General features: G+C 48.2%; 1 protein-coding gene and 1 long non-coding RNA gene across 7 annotated transcripts in view; one reads left to right on the top strand and one right to left on the bottom strand.

Moving 5' to 3' along the window:
- Cabp1 (calcium binding protein 1) overlaps positions 1–12,965 on the bottom strand; it is a 21,995-nt gene extending 9,030 nt beyond the window's left edge. Inside the window, exons 1-3 of one of the 4 annotated variants that reach the window (XM_063225770.1) lie at positions 12,655–12,965; positions 12,197–12,369; positions 5,078–5,143 (exon numbers count right to left, since the gene is read on the bottom strand). In XM_063225770.1, the coding sequence (XP_063081840.1) occupies positions 5,078–5,143; positions 12,197–12,369; positions 12,655–12,862 (447 nt within the window). In that variant the 5' untranslated portion in view covers positions 12,863–12,965. Of the gene's footprint in view, positions 1–4,220; positions 4,403–5,077; positions 5,144–12,196 lie in introns of those variants that run through there. The other 3 variants (XM_063225771.1, XM_063225769.1, XM_003478473.5) reach the window with 3 other exon arrangements.
- Positions 3,169–21,574, top strand: LOC106025334 (uncharacterized). 3 transcript variants are annotated; one of them, XR_001198924.3, is made up of 4 exons: positions 3,169–3,297; positions 3,974–4,343; positions 4,536–12,078; positions 20,210–21,574. It is a non-coding gene; the product is annotated as an uncharacterized LOC106025334 (long non-coding RNA). The 3 variants fall into 3 exon arrangements; XR_010039681.1 differs by having other exon boundaries at positions 3,974–12,078; XR_010039682.1 differs by having other exon boundaries at positions 3,202–3,297; positions 4,014–12,078.

The raw sequence follows: 21,574 nt of genomic DNA, 5'->3' as shown, positions 1-21,574 counted from the left end.
CCAGAGGCTGAGGCAAGGCCTTGTCTGCTGACCGAATATAGCTGTGCTCCCGGGCCCTAGTCAACCCTGCCCTTCTCTCTGTAGGTTCCCACGCAGCTATAAAAAGTCACCACTGCCCACAGAGCTTCCCCTAAGACCCCAGCAGCATCCAGACACAACATTAGGTTCCACCCTGACCTCTCCAGCATGCCCAGTGTGTCTCCAGAGTCCAGGATATGGCTCTCTACCCTTAGCCCTGCACTGGGTGGTCTTCCTCTCAGTGTGGTGACCTGAAGCAGACTCTTCCCAAGGATGGACAGAGTAGCTGAACTCCCAAGGGCTGTCTTAGTCTGAGAACCCTGAGCTGCATGCCCCACCCTGACATCCAATTCACTCCATTTCTAGCTAGCTGCCTGCAGCTCAACAAAGGCCATGCCTAGGAGGAGATCCTAAGACCAAAGGGAAGCTTCTCCTGCCAAAGTGAGCCTCCATTCTGCTGCTTCTCCTGCTTCTCCACAAAGCCCCCCACTGTGGGGAGTCAGATGGAAACTCCTTTACAGTCCTAGAGTGGGAGAAACAGTATTCTAGATCCTCAAAGAAGAACAGTGATTTGGAACCGGTATCCAAGCCTCAAGTTCAGCGAGCATGAGAAGAATCAGTTTTAGGAAATCACAGAACTTGAGAGATTGTCAGACCAAGAACGCATGCTAGCTGGATCCCCCAAAGAGAGAAGGTTCAGAGCCTCTATTGTACTCACACTTCAGGACCCAGACGCAGACCAAGAGAATCCTTCCCAGGAGCCGGCATGGAAGGAAGCCTGGGACTGGACATGGCCTAACCCCAGAGAACGATCTTAGGGATGTTTGCACAAAGTCAGACTTTTCATTACTGGCTGAATCACACACACAGGGTTCAGAAAGAACATAATACAGGAAGGAGGAGGCAGCAGGTGGCATGGAACTCAGAGGCGGTTTAATACGGTGGCTTTGGACACAGTCTTAAGGGACAAGTTCTGTCTGTGCTACTTGCTTGCTGTGTGACCTTGGGCAGGTCACTTCAGCTCTTTATGCCCCAGTTTCCTTTCTGTACAGTAAGGACAGTCATCTCCTCTGAGGATTTTTGTGAGAAAGAAATGAGCTACTGCATAGAAACTGCTTTGCACAGTGTCTAGAACACAGTAAGAGCCAAACAAATAGAGTTGCCATAGTGATGATGATGATGATAGTGGTGGTGATGGTGGAGGTGATGCAGTCTAAGAGAGGCTGTGTACCAAAAGGCATTTTCCTCCAGTACCAGAGGAAGTGGGGGAACATCTGCCAATCAGGAAGGAAATGAGAAGGATAGAGAGGAATCTGTTCCCATGAAGAATACGCCAGTGGTGGCTGGGGAATTTCCATTGCATCTCTTGATCGTAACACTGCCTGGCACCAAGTTGTCCCTGGAAGCTGCAGTTCTTCTCCAGCCAGTGATGGCACCTGACAGCCTGGTGCTGGCCAACTCCAAGCCTGGAGCAGGCCGCCTCTCACAATTACCAGTTCCCTGGCTACCACTCAGGAAGCCAAGCCATCGCCTGACAATGTCTCCTGGCACTGAAGGGACATGTCCTGAGCGTGGAGTGGCACCAGGCAGGGCCAGTGTGCCTCATGACCTCATGGCTTTCTAACAACACAAGCTGGACAAAAGCACTGGGTCAAAACTCCCTCTCCCTGCGGGTTCAAGGAAAAGCTGAAGGATAGGAGTTCCAGGAGGCCGAAGAGGGAGCTGCTGCACTAGGTAGGATTTGGGCCAGATGACCTTGAAAGTCAGATTCAGCAATCTATGATGACATTTCTGAGAGCAGCAGAAGGAGAGAGAGAGAGAGAGAGAGAGAGAGAGAGAGAGAGAGAGAGAGCCAGAGCCTCTCCTGGAAGAAAAAAATAAGAATAAAATCCCAATTCTAACTTTACACTGTCCAGGGTCTAAATCCGAGCCCTCCTTGCTGTTGACTAGGTGACCTTAGGAAGCTTCTTATCTCTGTGTCCAGCTCCTTCCTCAGCAAGTTAGCAAAGAGAACTACCTAGTAGAAAAGAGCAAGTGAGATAGCAGATGTTGGGTATTTTATAAATAGGGAAAAGCAATTATTGCTACAGTTCTAAGAACCATGATACTGAATGCAATAGGTTTTATGATCTTTCATCTTATTTGATGGACTCAGAACATGAAAGTGTAGCTCAGTGGAAGAGCATATGCTTAACACCTGGGAGGCCCTGGATTTAAAAATGATAGCAACACCGCCAAGATAATCACAACTTCTCCTATTTTCTTTTTCTTCTCCATTCCACTTCACTAAAGCCCAGAGTAAAAAAAAAATTACGATTTCAATCAACAATAATGCTAACACTTATTGAGTTCCTTGCACTAGACACTGCATAGCAGAGTGTCATTATTTATTTGGTTCTTACAATCACCTAAAGACACAGGTATTAGACTGGGAGTGTAGCTTAATAGTAGAGCATCTACTTATCATGCACGAGGCCGCAGACTTAATGTCCAGCCTGGAGAGAAGGAGAGAAGCACAGGAAATTAGGAAGACAGGGAAAGAGAGAGGAAGAAGAGAGGGAGGCGGAGAGAGAGAGACAGAGAAATTGATTCATATCCCCAACTGATGAACAAAAGACCTAGGACACAGAAATTTGAAGTAATTTTCTCAAGGTCACATGAAAAGGAACACCTGAGTAGTGTCTCATGTACTCTGCGTTGAAGATATGTGAGGAAACTGAGGGAAAAATTCTTGTTTTTAAGTTTGACTCCTTCCACTCTAGACAGAACTCACTGTAAGGCATTCGCTGTGGTAGACTGGACCAACTCAGATCAGCTTCTGCTTCTCTGAAGCAGCATGGAGGCCACCTCTGAGGTGCAAGACTCCTTTAAGATGACAGATGGGGGGGGCATTGAGGACACAGAGAGAAACCATCAGCCTTCAGAAGGACTCAAGAAGCCGTGAAGATTAAATGGGATGTGATGTGAGCAGCTTAGCCCGAGGAGGAAGCTGACAGGCAGAAAAGCCCAAATGTCCTAAATTGAGGGGCGATCAAACTGATGGAGGAGGTAGGCTTGAGCTCGGGGAAAGGAGCCATTTGTCAACCTGTGACCTTAAGTATGTTACCTAACCTCTCTGAGCAGCAATCGAGTTCCCTATCTAGGAGATGGAGGAATGGGAGGAAAACATCTGTATCATTCCTTCTTCAATAGTATGAGTCCTAGGGCCTCACTACAAAGCCCACCTGAAGTGAAACCCTACAGGTGTGAGCCCAGACCTGCCTGAAAGATGCCTTAGAGGTGAGTATGTACCCCAGAATGTGACTATGTACACTCTTGCTTGACAAAGCTCTTAGGTACCCTACTTCCTCAGCTCCAAGCCAGTCATTCTGATCTTTCTTAGGATTCTGTGACCTGACTCAAGAATTACTGGGGGTAGAAAAAAGGATTCTCTGCTTGGTTTCTTTTAACAGCCAAGGGGTCCACTTCAAAAATCTCAATTCTGAGAGCCAGGCGTGGTGGTACACACTTATAATCCTAGCACTGGGGAGGCTGAGGCAGGAGGATCATTGCAAATTCTAGACTAGTATGGGCTACAAAGTCAATTCAAGGCCAGCCTGAACTGCATAGTGAGACCTTGTCTCAAAAAGACAAAAAGGCTGGGGATTTAGCTCAGCAGCATAAGCATCTGCCTGGCAAGTGCAAGTTCGTGAGTTCAATCCCCGGTACCAAACAAAACAAAACAAAACAAAACAAACCCTCAATGCTGAAGACATAGAGACCACTAGAGAGGGGTGCAGATCTTCAAAGGACAAGAATGAGCCCTGGGGCCAGCTCCTGGGAAAGGTCTTCTAATCCTGCCAGCTTCAAGGGTGTCTGTATAGTGATATCCTAAGCATCCACACTTGCCATTCTACAGTCCTGAAGCCTCAAAGCTACATGTTTTCTTTCTTAACTCTCATGCAAATTCCCACAGGCAGCCTCCTCTATCCCTGCCCCTTCCCACCCCCTGCCAGCTCTAAATTCCAACTTCAGCTCGGAGCTAAGGATATAAGAAACTGCGATCGGAAGGTATCCAGAAGAACAGAGAAGCAGCTTTGGACAGAACCCTCGGGAAGGATAGCAAGCTTCAGATGCCCACCCTGCTCCAAGCTCAGCCTCGGGGGCAGATGGCAAGATGTCCCAATCCTCAGCCCCAGGGCGTGGGGACTTTGGAAACATACCTTCCTGGAGAGATGTCTCAGTGGCGACTTGACACAGTTGCCCATCCTAAGTTGAGGCAGCCCCTCTCAGGATCCCTGGGTCCATGAAGAAGGCTCCTTGGGGACTAGAAGACCTCAGTCCAGGTAACCGCCAACCCCAGCCTCCCTCTGCCTGTGTCGCTTTCCTCCAGGACTGAGCTGAGCCCTCTCCCTTGTGCGCGTGCTCTCTTACTCGTCTGCCTGTTCTTGCTCTCTGATTTTTTTGGGGTGGGGTGGGGAGGTGGATTTTATGTGTGTTTGTGTGTCTGGGTTTAACTTTCTGGGCACTTTCTTAAGGAGACAAAGGCAGAAGAGGAGAGTGCAGTGTATAGAGAAAGTCTCCTGGAGAGCTGACGGCAGAGGGCAGCTGAGCTGAGACGCCTGTGGGATCATCTACATCAGATTAGAGCCGAGTCCGCTGTCTGCTTCTTTCCCCTTCCCTCTGCCCCCTCCTTTCCCAGCTGCCAAATCTGCCGGGAGATTGCCTCAGGGAGGGGACCCAGGGTGGCAGCTGCAGCTGGGAATTAGGCCAGCTGATTCAGAAGGAGAAGCTGGCTAGTTGGGTCCCCAAAAGCCAGGGTGCCTCATAGCTTGCAATCCTGTGTGCACACACTGACCACACACACACACACACACACACACACACACACACGCCACACACATGCATGCACACACAAGCCCCCAGGGAGATGTAGGCCTCCTTCGAAGAGCAGTGAGCTGGACAGGCAAGCATCCTCATTGGCCTCTGGCAATTCCAGCTGGATGGAGAGCAGGCGGCTGCAGTTAAGGGCCTGGGAGATCTGGTGACGTCTCTATTACGCTCCATTTTTCACACTTGCCTCATCATTGAACTGGGAAGAGGCTCGGAGGCTGGCAGCAGAGCTGATCTGACAGCTGAGACGGCCCTGAGGAGACAGGATGGAGGCCAGGCTTGCAGAGGGTGTGGGCAAGGTCTCTGGACCTTCTCCTCATGCTCTGCCTAATCCTGAGTGAGGATCTTCTATCGGCTTTCCTGTGGTGCAGAGGACCTTTATCAATGGCCCTCGAGGTCTCACAGCTGCAACTTTATACGTGGTCATTCTTCCTCATCCCTCTAGGTTCTGGCTTTGATGTGAATTCATCTCAAGCCTCAGATAGCCTATTTGAGACCCACAGTGGCAGCCAGATAACCAGAGACAGGAAGCATCTGTTTCCCTTCTCCATTTTTGCCCAGCAGGGGGCACCAGAGATAACAGGGAGGAGACCACCTCCCAAACTCCTGATGCAGCCAAGTCTTTTAAACTTGCAGTTCAGAGTTTCAGCCCACACTGGCTCCAGTCTCAGAGGTGTTTCTCCAGTTTGGGTGGCTGGTGGGAAATCCCTCAAGGGAAGGTGGCTGGGGAACTGCCCAGGGGGTTACACAGGCTCACTCCTAGGAGACAGGGAGGAGGTTCCCGGGTGGCTCTTGATGGTCAGCAGCCACTGCTGGTCTGGGAACGGTTTAACTGGGCACTCACTCAGCAGCCTTGTTTGGGCCAAACCTCCAAAGGAGGAGATGGAAATGGAAGGCACAGCCCCGATGCTTAAAGAACTGGACAGAGGTGATGACGCCAGGGAGCAGAAACGGGAAGAGCAAGCCGCCAGCATAAATGCCCTCTTCAAAGACTTCTTGTGAAAACAGAGCATGAAGGAAGCACTCTGCAGGCCTACACCGGGTCAAGTTCAATAGGCTCTGATGAATGGGAAGGACGAGGGGGGTGAGTTCTGCCTGCGGGTGATTGCCACCCATTCCTGAGCTTCCCATTTCTCCAGTGGAAAATGGGGCTTCCCCTATCTTGCTAATAAAGTGTACACAGGGAAGAGTGTGGCACGTCACAGGGACCTGATAAGTAATTATTCAAATGGAAGAGAGCTGTATCAGTTGCTCATTGTTTATGTGCCATGCCCTGCGCTTGACCCTGGGACTGCTGTGGGGACCACGTAAACATGGTGCTGCCTTGAGGGTGTTTATACACCAGCAGGTGGGTACCAGATAGTAAAGGAGCTATGGGCCCAGTTATTTTCACAGCATCTCAGATAAATACTACCAAGGGAAACACAAGAACTCTAAAACTACAAGATAGGGGAATCTGACAGTCTGGGGGAATCAGGAAAGACATATAGAGAAAATCTTAGAAAAGAAACAAGGTGGGTGATATATGCCTATGGCCCTGGCTACTCAGAAGGCTGAGGCAGGAAGATCGAATTTGACACCAACCTGGGCAAACTTGAGCCTTTCTCAAAATTTAAAAATTAAAACTTAAAAAAAAAATGAAAAGGGTTGACAATGTAGCTCTGGGTTTGAGCTGAAAAAACAAAAAAGAGAAAAGAAGAAAAGATAAGATGAGAAAAGAAGAAAAAGAAAAGAAAACGCCATTCACATTAAGTAAACAGGTGGAGGCAGGTAGAGGCAGCAGAGCATCAGTCATGGTTTTCAGCGCTGGCTGTAGACTAGGATCGCATGGGTCTTTACTAGAAATTCTGATTTAGGGCTGGGGGTTAGTTTAGTGCCTGCCGTGGCAAGCACGAGGTTGTGAGTTTAATCCCCATTACAAAAAAAAAAAAAAAAAGAAGAAGAAGAAAGAAAAGAAAAAGAAAAAAAAAAGAAAGAAAGAAAGAAGAAAAGAAAAAGAAAAAAATCTGGTTTAATAGATCTACATGGACTCGAGACACTATCTAGTCAGGGAATTTAAACCTGCATATGGTGAGAATCATTGAAATAGAGGTTCAGAGCTTGGCATACAATCAGACTAACTTGGGCTCAAATCTTGCCCTGCTGCTTAGTTAACTGTGCGACCTTGAGGACATGGTGGTCTTTCTGAACTTCAGTTTCTTCATTTATAAAATGGGGATTCCAGCAATGCCTTAGGGAGCTCACCAGGGTCAATGGGATAATTTGTGTAGAAGGTTTGGCACAGTGCCAGCCACTTAGACAAGAGCCCCTCCCGTTTGATCAGCGTCTTAAAGGGCTCCATGCAGCATTCGTCCATCCAGCATCCACTCAGACCTGGTGAGTCCTGCCCTCTGCAGGTCATACCAGGTCACAGCATCAGCCTGTCGACCTTGGATATGCCTCTGTCCTTGGAAACCCGAGACTGCAGACAGCAAAATCGGGTCCCTTATGGAAAAACCAAGTGCTTGAAGAAACCAACTACTGCTGCAGTGAGATGGGCTGACACTGACTGAGGTTTAAGGGCAAAAGAGATCCAAGAATTCAGATCTGGGGCTTCACAGCTTCGGCTAACCTCAGCAGGGCAGTGGTCAAGGTGGGGCAGATGGCTTGACCATCAATAGGAAATAAAACAGGGATGTTGGGTGGGGGCTTCCCCAAGGAATAAAGCAGATCACACATGCACCCCCTCACAATCCTTAGTCACTGAGCCACAGTCCCTGGGCCTCCGCAAGCCATACTTTTAGAGTTATAGAATAATAGGATCAGGCGGATGAGAAGGATAAACCCGTGGCCGATTATTCCTGATTAGGATGGAGCTGGCCTTCAGTGCTATATCAGTTCTACCACCAGCACTGGAACCTGGATAACAGCCCGGTCACTTGGATAACAGCTAAGACACTTGGGGAAAGCTAGGTCTTAACGTGAGAGGTGCTTTGTAGATGCTTCTGACAAACGGAGAACACATGTAAGTGGCTTTTGACCAAACCAGCTCAGTGCAGCATAGGCAGGTGTGTTTGGGGACAGGCAGTCCTGCCATTATGTACTGTGTGATCTTTGGAGAACTCACTCCCGTCTCTTGAGCCCATTTCCTGATTTCTAAATTGAGGGGTGGCAATGCCACTCTAAGCACACTGTTGTTAACACAGTGAGAAGAGATTTGGACAGTCGTTCAGTGGGCTCTAAACTCAGGTCTCCGGTTCCTTGGCTGCTTCCCAGAAAATGCAGACATCATGGAAAACGCCTACCCAACTGACAAAAGCCACTACTGTCACCTGTGATTGACGCTATTGACCTTCTCTTTCCCTTCCCAACTCCTGAAGCAAAAGCAACAGAGGAGGCTTGGCCAGAGCAGGAATGAGGAATATATATAGCCCTTCTCCTAGGAACACAGGCCAGGTGTTGGGGAGTCCATTAGGACCCAAACAAGCAGCAGGACTCTCTCCCAATTTAAACCACAGGAACCAGGAAACTTTAAAGTCCTGATGTGGTGATACCATTTACTTTTTCACATAATACTGACATCCTGCTGTGTGGAAACTAGGCTATAGTATCCAAATCAGAAACAATGTCTCTACAGCTGGGAAAAGGGAAAAGGCAGGACAAACCTATGGGCTGTATTCATACCTGCTTCCTCTACCAAGGGATATTTTTTCTCAATCTTAGAGTAAGAGTAGAAAGCCTGTTTATGAAATAATCCAAGATGTAAACCTTCAAATCACTCCTACTCTGAGTTAATTTCTCTCCCTGTTTTCCTCTTCTTTTTTTCTTTTTTTAAGTGAAGATTGAACCTAGGACCTTTGTACTAAACTATATCATCAGGCATTTAATTTATTTTATTTTGAGACAGGATCTCACTGAATTGCCAATGCTAGGCTCAAATTTGTGATCTTCCTGCCTCAGCCTCCAAGAACGCTGAGATTACAAGCATATGCCAACATGCCTGGCTTTACTCTCTGACTTAATTCCTGACAACAGCAACAAATTGTTTCTCCAGGAGACTGGGCATGTCCTTCATGGGCAACAGAGGGGGAATTAGGGATGATCCTTTGATGTTGAGCTCCTTGCTTTAATTACCTTCCTTATTCACTTAGGGGCAGCTTTCAAAATACTTTACACAGACCCTTCTCTAGACAATTACTGTATCAATGATAGCAATAATATTAATGAATCCTGCCCCTTATCCAGCACCCTCCATGAATCAGGTATTTAATATCCTTAATTGTGGGTAATTCTTTTAATAACTCTGCAAGGTAGTTTTTGTTGATCTCATTTCTAGATGAAGATACCAAGACCAGAAGGAAAAAAATGACATGCCAAGGTCATACAGAAGACAGAAAGTGACACAGCTGTGATTGGAACATGAAGTTCTGCTATCATTCAAGCCATGGTTCTATGCCTTGGCCCCAAAATCCTACTGTCTTCCTTCAGGCTGTAAGCATATCTCATGAGGTCACAGTAGAATCTTAAGCTCTGTCCTCCCTAGGTAGAATCTAATTTAGTACTTCTGATGTCACTCTGAACCTGGCTGTCCCTGACTCCATCACAAACAGAAAGAAGATGCCCTTGGTAAGCTGAATCAAGAAACAAAAATAATAACACACACTGATAGAGTTGTCCTCTGCCATGCATTGGGCCAGGCTCTCTATCACCATAACTCATTTAACTTTCCAAAGAGAACCTTGAAATGTAGTTTAGGCTGGCCCCAAACTTGTGATCCTCCTTCCTCAGCCTCCCGAGACATGCATTACAATGTCTGGCTCCAGACTCTTCTTGAGGTACTAGGAGTGACCCTATTTTGAAAGTTTTTTTTTTAAAAAAAAGAGCTTTAATTCAATCAAGGGATACAGATAAGGTTTTTTGGTTTGTTTTTTTTTTTTTTTTTTTTTTTTTTTGGTACTGGGAATCACAACCTTATGCTTGCTAGGCAGGCACTGCGTTGCTGAGCTATATCCTAAGCCATAGGTTTTTGATTTGTTTTTGTTTTTTCAGAACCAGGTATTGAACCCAGGACCATGTGCTTGCTTGCCAAACAGGCACCATTCATGGACTATACCCTCAGCCCCCATAAGAGGTTTCAAAAAGAGAAAAAAATAAAAAAAAATTAAGAAAGAGAAAAAGAAAGAACTAGAACTTGAGGAAGTTTCCTCAGGGATATTTCGCCCTAAACAGATCCCACCTGAAAGTTCCTGTAGTCAGAACCTTACTTTCCTCCTATTGGTTCCATCCTGTCTTTGAAGACAAAAATCTCAATGCACAGAACAGAGAAAAGGAAAGACTAATTCCTCTGTCACAGACCAGAGGCTCTGACACAAAAAATCCCAGGCTGGGTTTGTCAGTTCGTTGCTGTTGTTGTTCAAACAGTGCCTCAGAGGTGTCAGCAGGAAGCCCAAACTAAATGGGCTTTAAAGAAAAAACCGCAGCTCCCAGACGCACTCCAGAGGGAGGTAGTAAATATTTGATGGGACCTTCCATCTCCTCCTGACTCAGGTGACCTCAGTGACATTTCAGAACATAAGGCTGGAGAATCTTCTTCCTTTAATGACTGGGAAATTAGGAGGAGAAACAAAAGCACGAAGCTGCAAACCTCTGAGCTCATAAAGGGGCTGCGAAGGTGAATTCTCCAAGAACTAGAAGCAAGGACTTATTTTCTAAGAGTAAGATCACCAGCAAACTGATAAGCCAAGAAGTGTGTGATGCTGGGCCTTCCATACTGTGTTAGATCATTAGCCTCCCAAACAGCCAGAATCCTTGCTATCGTGTTTACTGTTGTCTCCTTAGTGTACAGAAAATGCCTGGGCAGAGTAGGTGTTCAAGAAATATTTGACAGATGAGTGAACTGCAGTCACCCATTCAACAACAACACAGCATATTTGTCGCAACCTGGTTCCTACCCACAGATCATTCTTCCCCTCACACTCTGCGTATACCTCTTCGCTAACACAGGAGCCACTGCAGTGAACTTCTCCCTCGGCATGTTGCCACACTAACTCTCAGAGCTCTGCATCCAAATCTGTACTCCGGAGAACTGTTTCCAGCTCACCCGGCTAATGAGGGCTCCCTGCAGGAACAAAGCCACACGCTGCTGCCCTGTCACACCACCACAGCAGCCCCGTGCAACCCGAATCCATGTGCAGCTGCCTTCATGTCAGACCTCCACTGACATCAGCCACTGCGGAGTAGTATTTTGAAAAGATTTGTGCAGATCTGAAGCAAAACACGCACGGCCTCTTTCCAACGCTGATCCAGCACAGCAAGCCAGGAGCTTGAGACAGCTTCTCTGCACTAGATCTTAGCAAGGAATGCTCAGGCCCTGTGTCCCCCACAAACAAAGCAACACTCTGACCAGACTTCGGTATTACACTCCTCTTTGGCTGCAAAACTGTCTCAACGTGGTGCCAACGAGTTTGACTTGGTTACACTCTGAACTAGAGGAAACCCAGGCTTTGTTCAGGACTTCATAGGTTCCTGTCTCCCCCGAGGCAGTGTCCCAAACTATAGACCTCCATGATGACCACAGAGCTGTTTGTAAAGGGGAGCTGTCCAGATGCCTGGACCCTTGAGAGAAAGGGCTGGAGGAAACAAAAGGAGCCACTGATGATCTCTTTGTGGCCTCTTTGACTCTCGAAGGCACAGCAACTCAGGCTAGGGCTCTCTGGGTGTTATTCCATGCCCTACAACTCCACAGCTGCCCTCCTGCCATCCTAACAGCACACCTGCAGTGTCAATCCCAAAAAAACACTCCTAAGTTCCAGTTTGAGCCCTAACTCTGCCTACACAGCAACTCGTGAGTGACCAGACACCTCTTTCCTCGTATTTTTGAACCCTATAACTTTCCCCAGCTTTTGGGGGACACTCCAAGCAAGCCTGTGTTCCCTAAGGTTATCCCAGACTCCAAAGACCCTGCTCTCTTGAGTCACTCTCTGTGCCGGCCACCGGTCAGAGGTGTGGGTTTGGCGCCATCTGCTTGGAGCACCCCTCTGACCTCAAGTCTCCTTAAGGGTCGTGGGGTTGCTCCCTTCTGGACGGCGGCTTCTAGCAAGAGTGAAGAGGGCTGGGCGGCGGTGCCTCGCCTAGGAGAGGCCCGAGCATGGACAGCGCACAGGGTGCTGAATCAGACACGGGGGTGGAAGAGCGCCGGAGGAGGGCAGGGTGAGCCGGGGTGTGACCCGCGGGCCTCGGGGCAGCGGGCACAGGGCTGTGGACGCGCGGCTGCTGCAGGGTCCCGAGCGCCTTTCCCGGGAGCGCGGGCGGGGGGCGCGGCCCTTACCTGGCCGAAGGCGGAGCTGAGCATGGGGCGCAGCCGGTGGAGGAACGGGTCCGCCTCGGTCGCGGCGGTGGGCACGGAGTCCCCGCGGCCCGGGGCTCGCGGAGAGCCCCGCAGGCCGAGCGCCGGGGACAGCCCCCGTTCCTCCCCATCCCGCCCGCGGGCCGGCGGCAGCGGCGACGGCGGCGGAGGTCGGGACGCCGCGGCCGGCAGCGCCTCCCGGGGCCTGCAGCGCGCCGGGGGCAGCCCACGGCGGCTCCCCCGCGCGCCCTCCTCGCGCGGCACCGGCCGGCACAGGGGCCTCCGCGAACTGGGGTCCCCGGACGGAGGCGGCGTGCTCGGGCAGGTGCCAGGCAGCCGGCGGCCGGGCAGCCCCGGATCCCGGGCAGGGCCGTGGCGGGGAGCCCGGCTGCCCCCGCTCGCCGCCGCCGCCGCCGCCGCCGCCGCCGCCTTCAGCAGCGATGTCTTGGACTCGCTTTTGGCGATCTGCGAGCTCATCGCGGCGGGGCCCGCGTTCGCATGGCCCGGCGGGGGCGGCGCGGGGCGGCGCGGCGCGGGGCCCCCGGCGGGCAGAGCGCGGGGCGCCCGGCGGGAGCCAAACCCGAGGACGCGCTGGAGGCGGGCGCCGTCCCCCGGCCGCTTAAATGCGGCCCCGTCGCCGCCGCCCATGTGACAGCGCAGCGGAGCCCCGAAATCTCGGCGGCCGGCGGTGCAGATCTGGGGGGCTGCCTGCAGTCCCCTGAGAGCCCACCCCCGGCTCGCGGTCGGCCCAGGTACCGCTGCGCCCCGCCCCTCGTCCCGCCCCACGCTCGGGGAGTCCCGCTTCCGGGCGGCCCCTGCTGGCGAAGGGGGTGCTGCGGCAGGGAGCCGCGAGACCGAGCGAGGGGCGCACCGCCCAGGAGCCCAGACCCTAGCAGCGCCCGCGGCGTCCCGCGCTAACCCGGGAGGCTCGCACAATGCCCCAGAACTGACCGGATCTCCAAAACTGCAGGCAGGGCGCACTCCCCAGGGGGTACAACTTTTGGCCAGAGGACAAAAAAAGAGCAGAGAAACCCAAACCGAGGCGCCGGAATGGTATGAAAGGACACAGTGAAAGGAAAAACCTCCACTCTGGGCGCTGCATCCACCCACAATAGCACGCAGCAGGACTAGGATGGGCCTGTAAGTCAGCCGCCAGGTCTTCAGTTCTAAGACCAGAAGAGACGCCAGGAAGCACCTGGCTGTATCACCTGCCAGGTGGGATCTATTTGCTGCCCCCACCCTCTCCAGTTCTTGTCCTCCACCATCACCATCACTTCCCTGCCCTTCTGGCTGCTAAGGAGATTCCTGCTGTTGGTAGGCAGCCAGGGAGTTACCCAGGACTGGTTTGAATCCCAAATCCCAGCACTGTGGCTTACCATCTGGGAATCTCAGGCAAGTGCCATCAACTTCGCTGAGCCTTGCATTCCTCTTCTATAAAATGCAGATGATTGCAGATAATAATCCTAACTAACTTCTTGGTGACATCAACTGACACCATGCACACAAAAGGCCTAGCCCAGTGCGTGGACAGGGCACACATGCTGTTAAACTAGTCCCCTTCCCTCTACCCACCTTGTTTAGTGATGGAATGCTAAAGGCTGGGTGGGTAGGGAACCTCTCCAATTCTGCTGTTCTCTGGCCCTAGTGCCATCTACGGTGTGGCCATTGCTTAACCTCGCTGGAAGGACAGATGGACAGTTGCCAATATTACACACACTTCGTTCATGTCAAGGAGCCTTTTTCTTTATACTATTTGGTTTGGTTTGGTTTTGCAGTCTTGGGGATTGAACCGAGGGGCTTGCTCATGGTAAGCAAGCATTGTATCACTGAGCTACATTCTCAACCCTTTTTGTTTTGAGCCAGGGTTTGAGTAAGTTGACCAGGCTGGGCTTGAACTTGTGATTCTTCTGCTCTAGTCTCCTGAGTAACTGGCATTTCAGATACAATATGTGCCACCACACTCAGTTTACTGTCTGCTTTTTTTACCTATGCATTTACAGGAAATTTAAAAATGGAGGCTGGGAAGAGACCTCACAGAGGCCAAAGTGAAGAAGAAAAGTACAGCAAATTATTCCCAGTTCACCTACTATAAGGGACCAAATTGCCTTATCAAAGCTGTACAGGTTCTTAACCATAAACGAAGGCCGGCTGGGAGGGAGGGAGGCAACAATCCTAAGGGCTCACTGCAATGTGCATTCAAATATGTGAATGTAAAGGGGTGTGAATGTAAACGGTTCACCCTCACAAACTTTGGGGCGAGTCAGTGTCTTACCTGTTCCAGTTCTCAGAATAATCAGTGTTTAGCAGGATTAACAAGTTCCTGCCAGCTTGAACCACTGAATGGCTTGTCCTACTGGTGGTACAAACAGATCTAATCACTTTTATCCCTTTTTAAAATGATCTTATTAATAAAAATTAATAAAAAGGCACCTGATGGGACAGTCATGCATGTGTCACCAGTGGTTCAAGCAGCCCAGCAGTGAGACATACAAGTTACAGCTTTGTCATGAATGTGTTAAAAACAAATGTACATTCACTATAAATCACAGAGATAAAGCACCTTAGCAGAATCCCTCAGGAGCTGATGAGGGCCAATGGGCTGATGGTTATTCTAAATCCCTGCTGTGCCACTTGGTTATCTTGCTGAAATCCCCTAAATATTCTTGGGCAAAACTTCTGTCAACAGCTTATTTTGGAAAAAACCTGATTTGATTACCTGTGATTATTACAGCAAACTAAAGAAATCAAAATTACATTCACAGAGCAAATGAATGAAACATCTGTACCTCTCTCCCAGATAACCCTGGGTATATACTAGAAGTCATTTCATTTATAAAAATTTATTGATTTGCTCATTTATTTAATAGATACTTAAGTGACCAGGCACTGCGCTCTGCATCTGGGATACAAGGATTCATCCATTCATTCAACAAATACCTGTTATTTGCCAGGCACTATTTCTTTTTCTCAGGGCTGTGATCAAAACCAGGGCCTCACACATGGTAGTACAGACTGTACTACTAAACTGCTTCTCTAAGGCATGCCAGGCACTATTCTGGATACCAGGGATATGGTGGGCAAACAAAACCATCTATCCTCAGCAGCAAATTTAAAGGAAAAAAAAATACATGCATGAAAAGTTAACAGTAGCATACTGGTGGTATGCAGCTCCACGAAAAGAAACAAAGCAAGTAATAGCACAAGGATTAAAGGAATGTGCTAGTTTATTTAGCACTACTGGGTCCTCCAGCCAGGTGCAGGGAGACATACCAGTAATTCCAGCATTTGGGAGGCTGAGGTAGGAGGATGACAAGTTCAAGGTCAACCTGGACTACACAGTGAGACCCTGTCCCAGAAATCGCAAAAATAAGCAAATAGTGGTGGTACATACCTATAATCCCAGCAGTCAGGAGACTGAGGCAGAAGAATTGCCATGAGTTCAAGGCCAGCCTGAACTACGTGGCAAGACCATCTCAAAAAGGCTGGGGATTTAGCTCAGCAGCATACGCACCTGTCTTGTATGTAAGTGTGCAGTTGTCAGTTCAATCCCCAGTACCAAAAAAAAAAAAAGGAAAACAACCACAACAAAACAAAACTCAAGAGTTTTATACCTGCCGGGGAAGTGTTCTGAGCTATGCTGTTACAACCTCCCCCACAAAGGTAATAGTTTTTGGTTTGTTTGTTTGGCTTGGTTTTTTGAGACAGGGTCTTGCTATGTAGTTTAGGCTGGCCTCGAACTCATGCACTCCTCCTGCCTGTGTTTCTTGTGCTGGGATTACAAGTGTGCACCACCATGCCTGACCAAGGGAGGGTGCTGGTTTAGAGACTGATTAGGAAAGTGCTCTCTGCAAAGGGATGATCTGAGCGAAAACTAAAATGGAGTAAAGAAGCAAATCAGTTATATATTTGGGGAAAGAGCACTCCTGGCAAAGGGGAAACATTTGAAAGTCCTGAGGAAGAGAGAGCTTGGCATATTCAAGAAGCAGCAAAGAGATGGCGGGTCGACATGAGCAGGGGAAACACTAGACTGAAAGTGGAGGGGACGGCGGGGCCAGAGACTCCACTCCAGGGCTTTAACTTTCTTCAAAGCGCACAAGGAGAGCTGTAGTGGGTTTCTTGTAGAGGACTAGCACATGACTGCCTGCATTATTCAAACCTCACTGGCTGCTTTGCAAGTCATGGCAGATGGCAGATGGGGAAATACAGCATACAGGGCCACTCAGGAGCGTTCTAGGTATGGGTGAGAGAAGATGGTGCTGGGACCTGAGGGGTGAGTGGCGGAGGTGGTAAGCACAGGTCAGATTTGGAAGATGTTTACAAAATAAGAAAATTCAGGTCTTGTTAGCAAAAGAACTGGAAAGAAGGGGGAAAAATGAGAAACAGTAAAGGAGCTACAGGCTAAGTTGCACAGAGTCACAAAACAGATTTCTAGGGGAGTTAGTATCAGAGGAAATAACATTTGGGCTGCTGTTTGCAGGTTGAGTGAATTCCACCAGGTGAATAAGGTGGGTCAGAGGAAGGTTGTTTGTTCCAACCAGAAGGAGTAGCTAAAGGTTTGGGATATGAACCTGCACAATGTGCTTGGGAATCACCAGCTAAGGTGGGAGAAAAACAGGTCAGAAATGGCCTGGAAAGGTGATTCAGAACTAGACCATGAAGAATCTTGAATGTGACATTTAGGAACTGAATTCATGAAGGTTTTATGAATATGTATAAGACACAACCAGAACTGCTAATAAGACCTTGAAGATAATGCTGATGTATTGGGTGGGGAGACAAAAGGAGGTGGAAGGGGAGGCCGGTAAGGTCCACTCATTTAAGAAAAATCACTGAGGGGCTGGGGATTTAGCTCAGTGGCATAAGCACCTGCCTTGCAAGCAGGCAGTCGTGAGTTCAAGCCCCGGTACCGATAAAAAGGAAAAAAAGAAAAAAGAAAAATCACTGAATGCACACACAGTGTGCACTGGGAACAGAATAAATATACCAGCATGCCTTTCTTCATAGACTTTTTAAGTCTTGCAGGGAGGTAATGTAGACAATGGGTCAGATTCAGGAAATGTTTTGGAGACACCATCATTAGGACATAAGAAAATCTTGGATGGGGAAAAGGATAAGGCTTCCCTCACTGCTTGTGAGATCTAATGGACATGGACTTACTACAAAGTATCCTGCCATGTAGAAATAATTTTAAAATCATCCTTTTGGATTAACCATGCCTTCATAGCTTTAAAAGCACTTTCGCAGGAAGCCTTGCACTCATGTTTAGGTGTTACATAAATTGTGATTATTAAATAATTGCACATCATTATAGTATTTGACTGTATAAACCTGGGGTGAAAAAGTATGCAAAGAAGAGCTGTCCTGTAGCATTGGAAGGACAACTTCTCAGCACTGCAAAGGCTGTGAAATAGGGAAGATGGGTCCGACCCACTGCCTCGGCACAGCAAGAATCGCTGTCTTTATGTCTCATCCAAGAGAATCCACTCAGAACTAAGGCAGGGATACGGGCCAATTTCCTAACTTGTATGCAGGTCTCTCACTGAAGTTTTCTCCTTCTGATGATGCCACGTCCCTATAGTAAATGCCTTTAAATTTGTTCCTTCCTGACCAGGACTGTATCACATGTTTAAAGTCTTGGAAAGGCTCATGGAGCAGTTACAGTGTTGCCTGAATTAACTTGCAGTGACGTTCATGTCTAGCTTGTTCCTCTCGGCTGTTACCAGAAACAAATTCTGCACTTAATCTCCCTTTGTTTTCAGATGACAAAATCTCTGTTAGGTTTCAGAAAGCTGGGATTACGAAATGTTCTTATGGTTTTAAATCCTCTGTGGTGATTGGCGAGCACAGGAAAGGATTGGAGGAGAAATTTCTTTTAGAGGGTGAGGGGACAGCGTACTAAATAGAGGATTCCTTTCTCTGTTGGGATCTAAATGTTCATCGTTTAAGAGGATTCCATGCTTTTGCAAATAAAATGAAAAGCTATGTAGGTTATAAGAATGTATGTGTGGATTGAAGTGAATGTACATCTCATGGTGTATAAATGATAATAAAAAGAAAATCAAAAAGTAGGACATAGAGAAAAAATAATTAATACTGGCTCAGTGCAATGGTACATCCCTCTAATCCGAGTAGTTGGGAGGCTGAGGCAGGAGGATCACTGTAAGTTTGAGGCCAACCTGGACCACATAGCATGATTCCATCTCAAAAAAAAAAAAGTTTTTAAAAAAGTTATAAGTGTTGTGAATGTTGCTCAGTATTTCCTGGGTTCAGTCTCCAGTACTAAATAATAACATGACAAGTAGAACGAACTCCTGGATTATCCTAGGGACATGAATTACTATTTTGAAAATAGTAGCAACAGAACTCACTTGATTACAAAGTCAAAGATGAGAAAAGGCATAGGTGAGAAAAATTCTATTCCTTATAGATAACTGATGGGTCAGAAGTTGTCACTTCTTTTAAACACAGCGCACCTGGGCTAGCTCAGTGGCATGCGCACTGGACTCACATATGGAAAGCCCCATTCCCATCCCCAGCACTGCTCAAAACAAAACCAGCACACCTGGTCTCCAACTATTAGAACACACCGCACCATCAACTTTCATTCAGAGCATTCCCCTTTCCTAACCCGGAGCGTGTTTTCAGCCACTCTGTGACAGTCCACGTCCAGACGGATACAGGAAGTGACCACCCTGGTGCCTTATGCCTTTAATATTGATGCCAATATTAAATTAAATTACTGGGGTACCTTAGCAGTGAGACACATGATAGGCATGCAGCACATCGGAAGTTACCCATCTCAGCCATGCAGTTTCCATTAGATGAAACGTGATCCAAGTTCAGATGACCTAACGACACTCCAGCCACGGTGGCCTCCTTTATTATCTGTCTCCCCCTCTGCTCCGTATGTTCCATGAAAGCAGAGACAGGGTCTGTTTTATTCACTACCAGATATCCAACACCTACCATGGCGACTCACACTTTATAGCATAGTAGGTGCTCACCTAAGATTCAGTGAAATTAGCAAGCAAAAAAAAAAAAAAAAAAACAAAAACAAAAAAACGTTTTTTTAATAGGAATCGGCCCTCTAAGTGCAGGAGGAGATAGAATTCAAAGAAGATTCTATATAGTTTTGGGTTTGTTTGTTTGTTTTTCCCTTAAGACACGTCATTTCTGTTGTATGTCTGCCCATCCTCGACCATGAGTGACCAGCAAGCATTAAGGTGCAAGTGACCTTTAAGGACCAGCCACGTTTGTGCTCAGACAGGAGTGTTCTAAGTTTTAATTGCTGGGAAGTTCCATCCAAGATCAGAGTCAACCAACAGTGCAGTCTGTGAGCAGGCGGCTACATCTGTGGCACTTGGAATTGTGCCTGGTGCTGCGCCAAGTGGACCCACTAGTCTTGCATGCAGAGAATGGGATGCAGTCTTTCAGCAATCGGAAAGGCACCACCAGAGCAAGTCAGCTGACTTCTAGTTCTAAGTTCTGGTAGCAGGAAGCCCACGATGCATTTGGTTCCTTGAGAACTGCCATTTGCAGCTTCTTAATGAGGTAAAGAGGCAAAGCCTTCGCAAGGACATCTGAACATTACAGTGCTGTCTGATGGAGCCTCACGGAGAAGCTCCTCGCTTCTCAGTCCTGCGGTAGTTTTCCCTTGGCCAGTCACTGACAGTAAAGGTGGATTCCAGGTAACTGCCTATCCGGGGCACAATCATTTCCGCAGGTCTCTGACTCATGTTTAGAGACAAGTTTAGAGACCTCACCGAGCAGATGTTTCGTCGCCTAGCTCTGACACAGACAGGTCTGTCCCTGTTCTATGTTGTCATCCAGTAACAAAGAGGTACACAGGGTCCCGGCTGAATGAAGATGTCAAAGCTCTGCCTCTCAAATCTCCAAAGATGCTTAGCCTTTGATGGAGGAGGGGTTTTAGTAAAAATCTGACAAATTCTCTGTCCTTTCAACTTCACTTTCTGTTCTCTTTTTATCTGCTTTCAGCATCTACAATTAATCTTGGGATGAGAGCCGAAGGCAAGGAGCCAGTGGTGCCTGAGAATGCTAAAGAGCAAATGGATCCAGAGAAACAAATGCCAGTGAGGGACCCCACCGCAGAGACAGCACGGTGAGCCACTCTCCTGTTACCACGAGGCTTGTGAGGCGTGTGTGCGGGTCTCTGCATTGGCACCATCTGCCAATTCCTCAGGAGGACAGAACAAACCAGCGAGGCATGAAGATTAGATTATGTAACGCTCGAGGATTGCTGTTTTCAAAGAGGAAACAAATGGAACGAATTGATTTGCCTGTCAAAGTCATGTCACCAAAGGAGACCCGTCATTCCCTCCTCTTCTGAGTGGACCTCATTAAAGAGGAGAATGATTTCACAGACTCAGAAAATGTGAGGCCGAAATCCACTCCATTCATAAGCGCAGGTCCAGGTTCCAGAGTTGCACTGACGATTCCTATTCTGGTCTCCCTACTTGAAAAATGACTATTCAGCTACTACCTAAAGGTCACCGACATGGCAAGGAACATAATTGCCAGTTGCCAGCCCCAAGATTTGGAATCTCTGTGTTTTGTCCAAACCCTTGCTTCTGGGGAAGCAGCATCTAATTTGGGGGCCAATGGAATCATATTTACTGTTCAGGCTCTAAACAAGTGCTTTGGCGGGGGAGGGGGGGCTGTCCTTTAAAACATATGCATCAGGAAGGAGAATGTGATGCATCTCTGGATTCTTTTGCTGTTGCTGGATTTTTTTTTTTTTTTGTAGTATTTACAGTGGATCTGACACACGAATGAGTGAGAACCGTGAACCTGAACCTGCTGCCATCGTTTCATTCCTAAAGCTTTCTCTGCCTTGCTGATACACCAAGACTGAAATATCAAGTCTTTATTCAACATGTAAATGAAAGCTGCTGTGCCAGATATTTTCATTCGCCCCTCCAGATCCACTTCTCTGTCCTGCTCTTCGCCCTGAGGTGCTGACTTAAACGAACTCCATCATCTCACGCCCTGGCCCTGCAGCTTTCAGTTGGGCACAGTGGAGGGGAGGCAGGCGCAGGAGACTGAAGGACAGAAGGAGGGTAAGGCCGAAGTCTCTAGACCCATGGCTCCCTCCCCGCCAGATTGCCTTAGGGTGGCTGTGTCTTTTGCTAAAAGGTCACCTCTCTTTCTCAAAGCAGCCCTTTCCACATAACCCTTTCCTTCTGGGATCTGTTAACTCCTGTCTCCTCTCAACCTTCTGATCTAAAGGTGATAAAGGCTGTTAGTAGCCCCCTTGGATACCACACGTATTCTTATGGTTTCTCAGTGTCCTGCTCAAACCTTGTAAATAGGCCTTTATTAAATCCTCGTGTAATTATCTAA

This window comes from Cavia porcellus, unplaced genomic scaffold, assembly GCF_034190915.1.
Source record: "Cavia porcellus strain 051 isolate PalLab524CR breed Dunkin Hartley unplaced genomic scaffold, mCavPor4.1 scaffold_16, whole genome shotgun sequence".
NCBI classification, from domain to species: Eukaryota; Metazoa; Chordata; class Mammalia; order Rodentia; family Caviidae; genus Cavia; species Cavia porcellus.
This window is presented reverse-complemented; position numbering and strand designations above follow the sequence as displayed.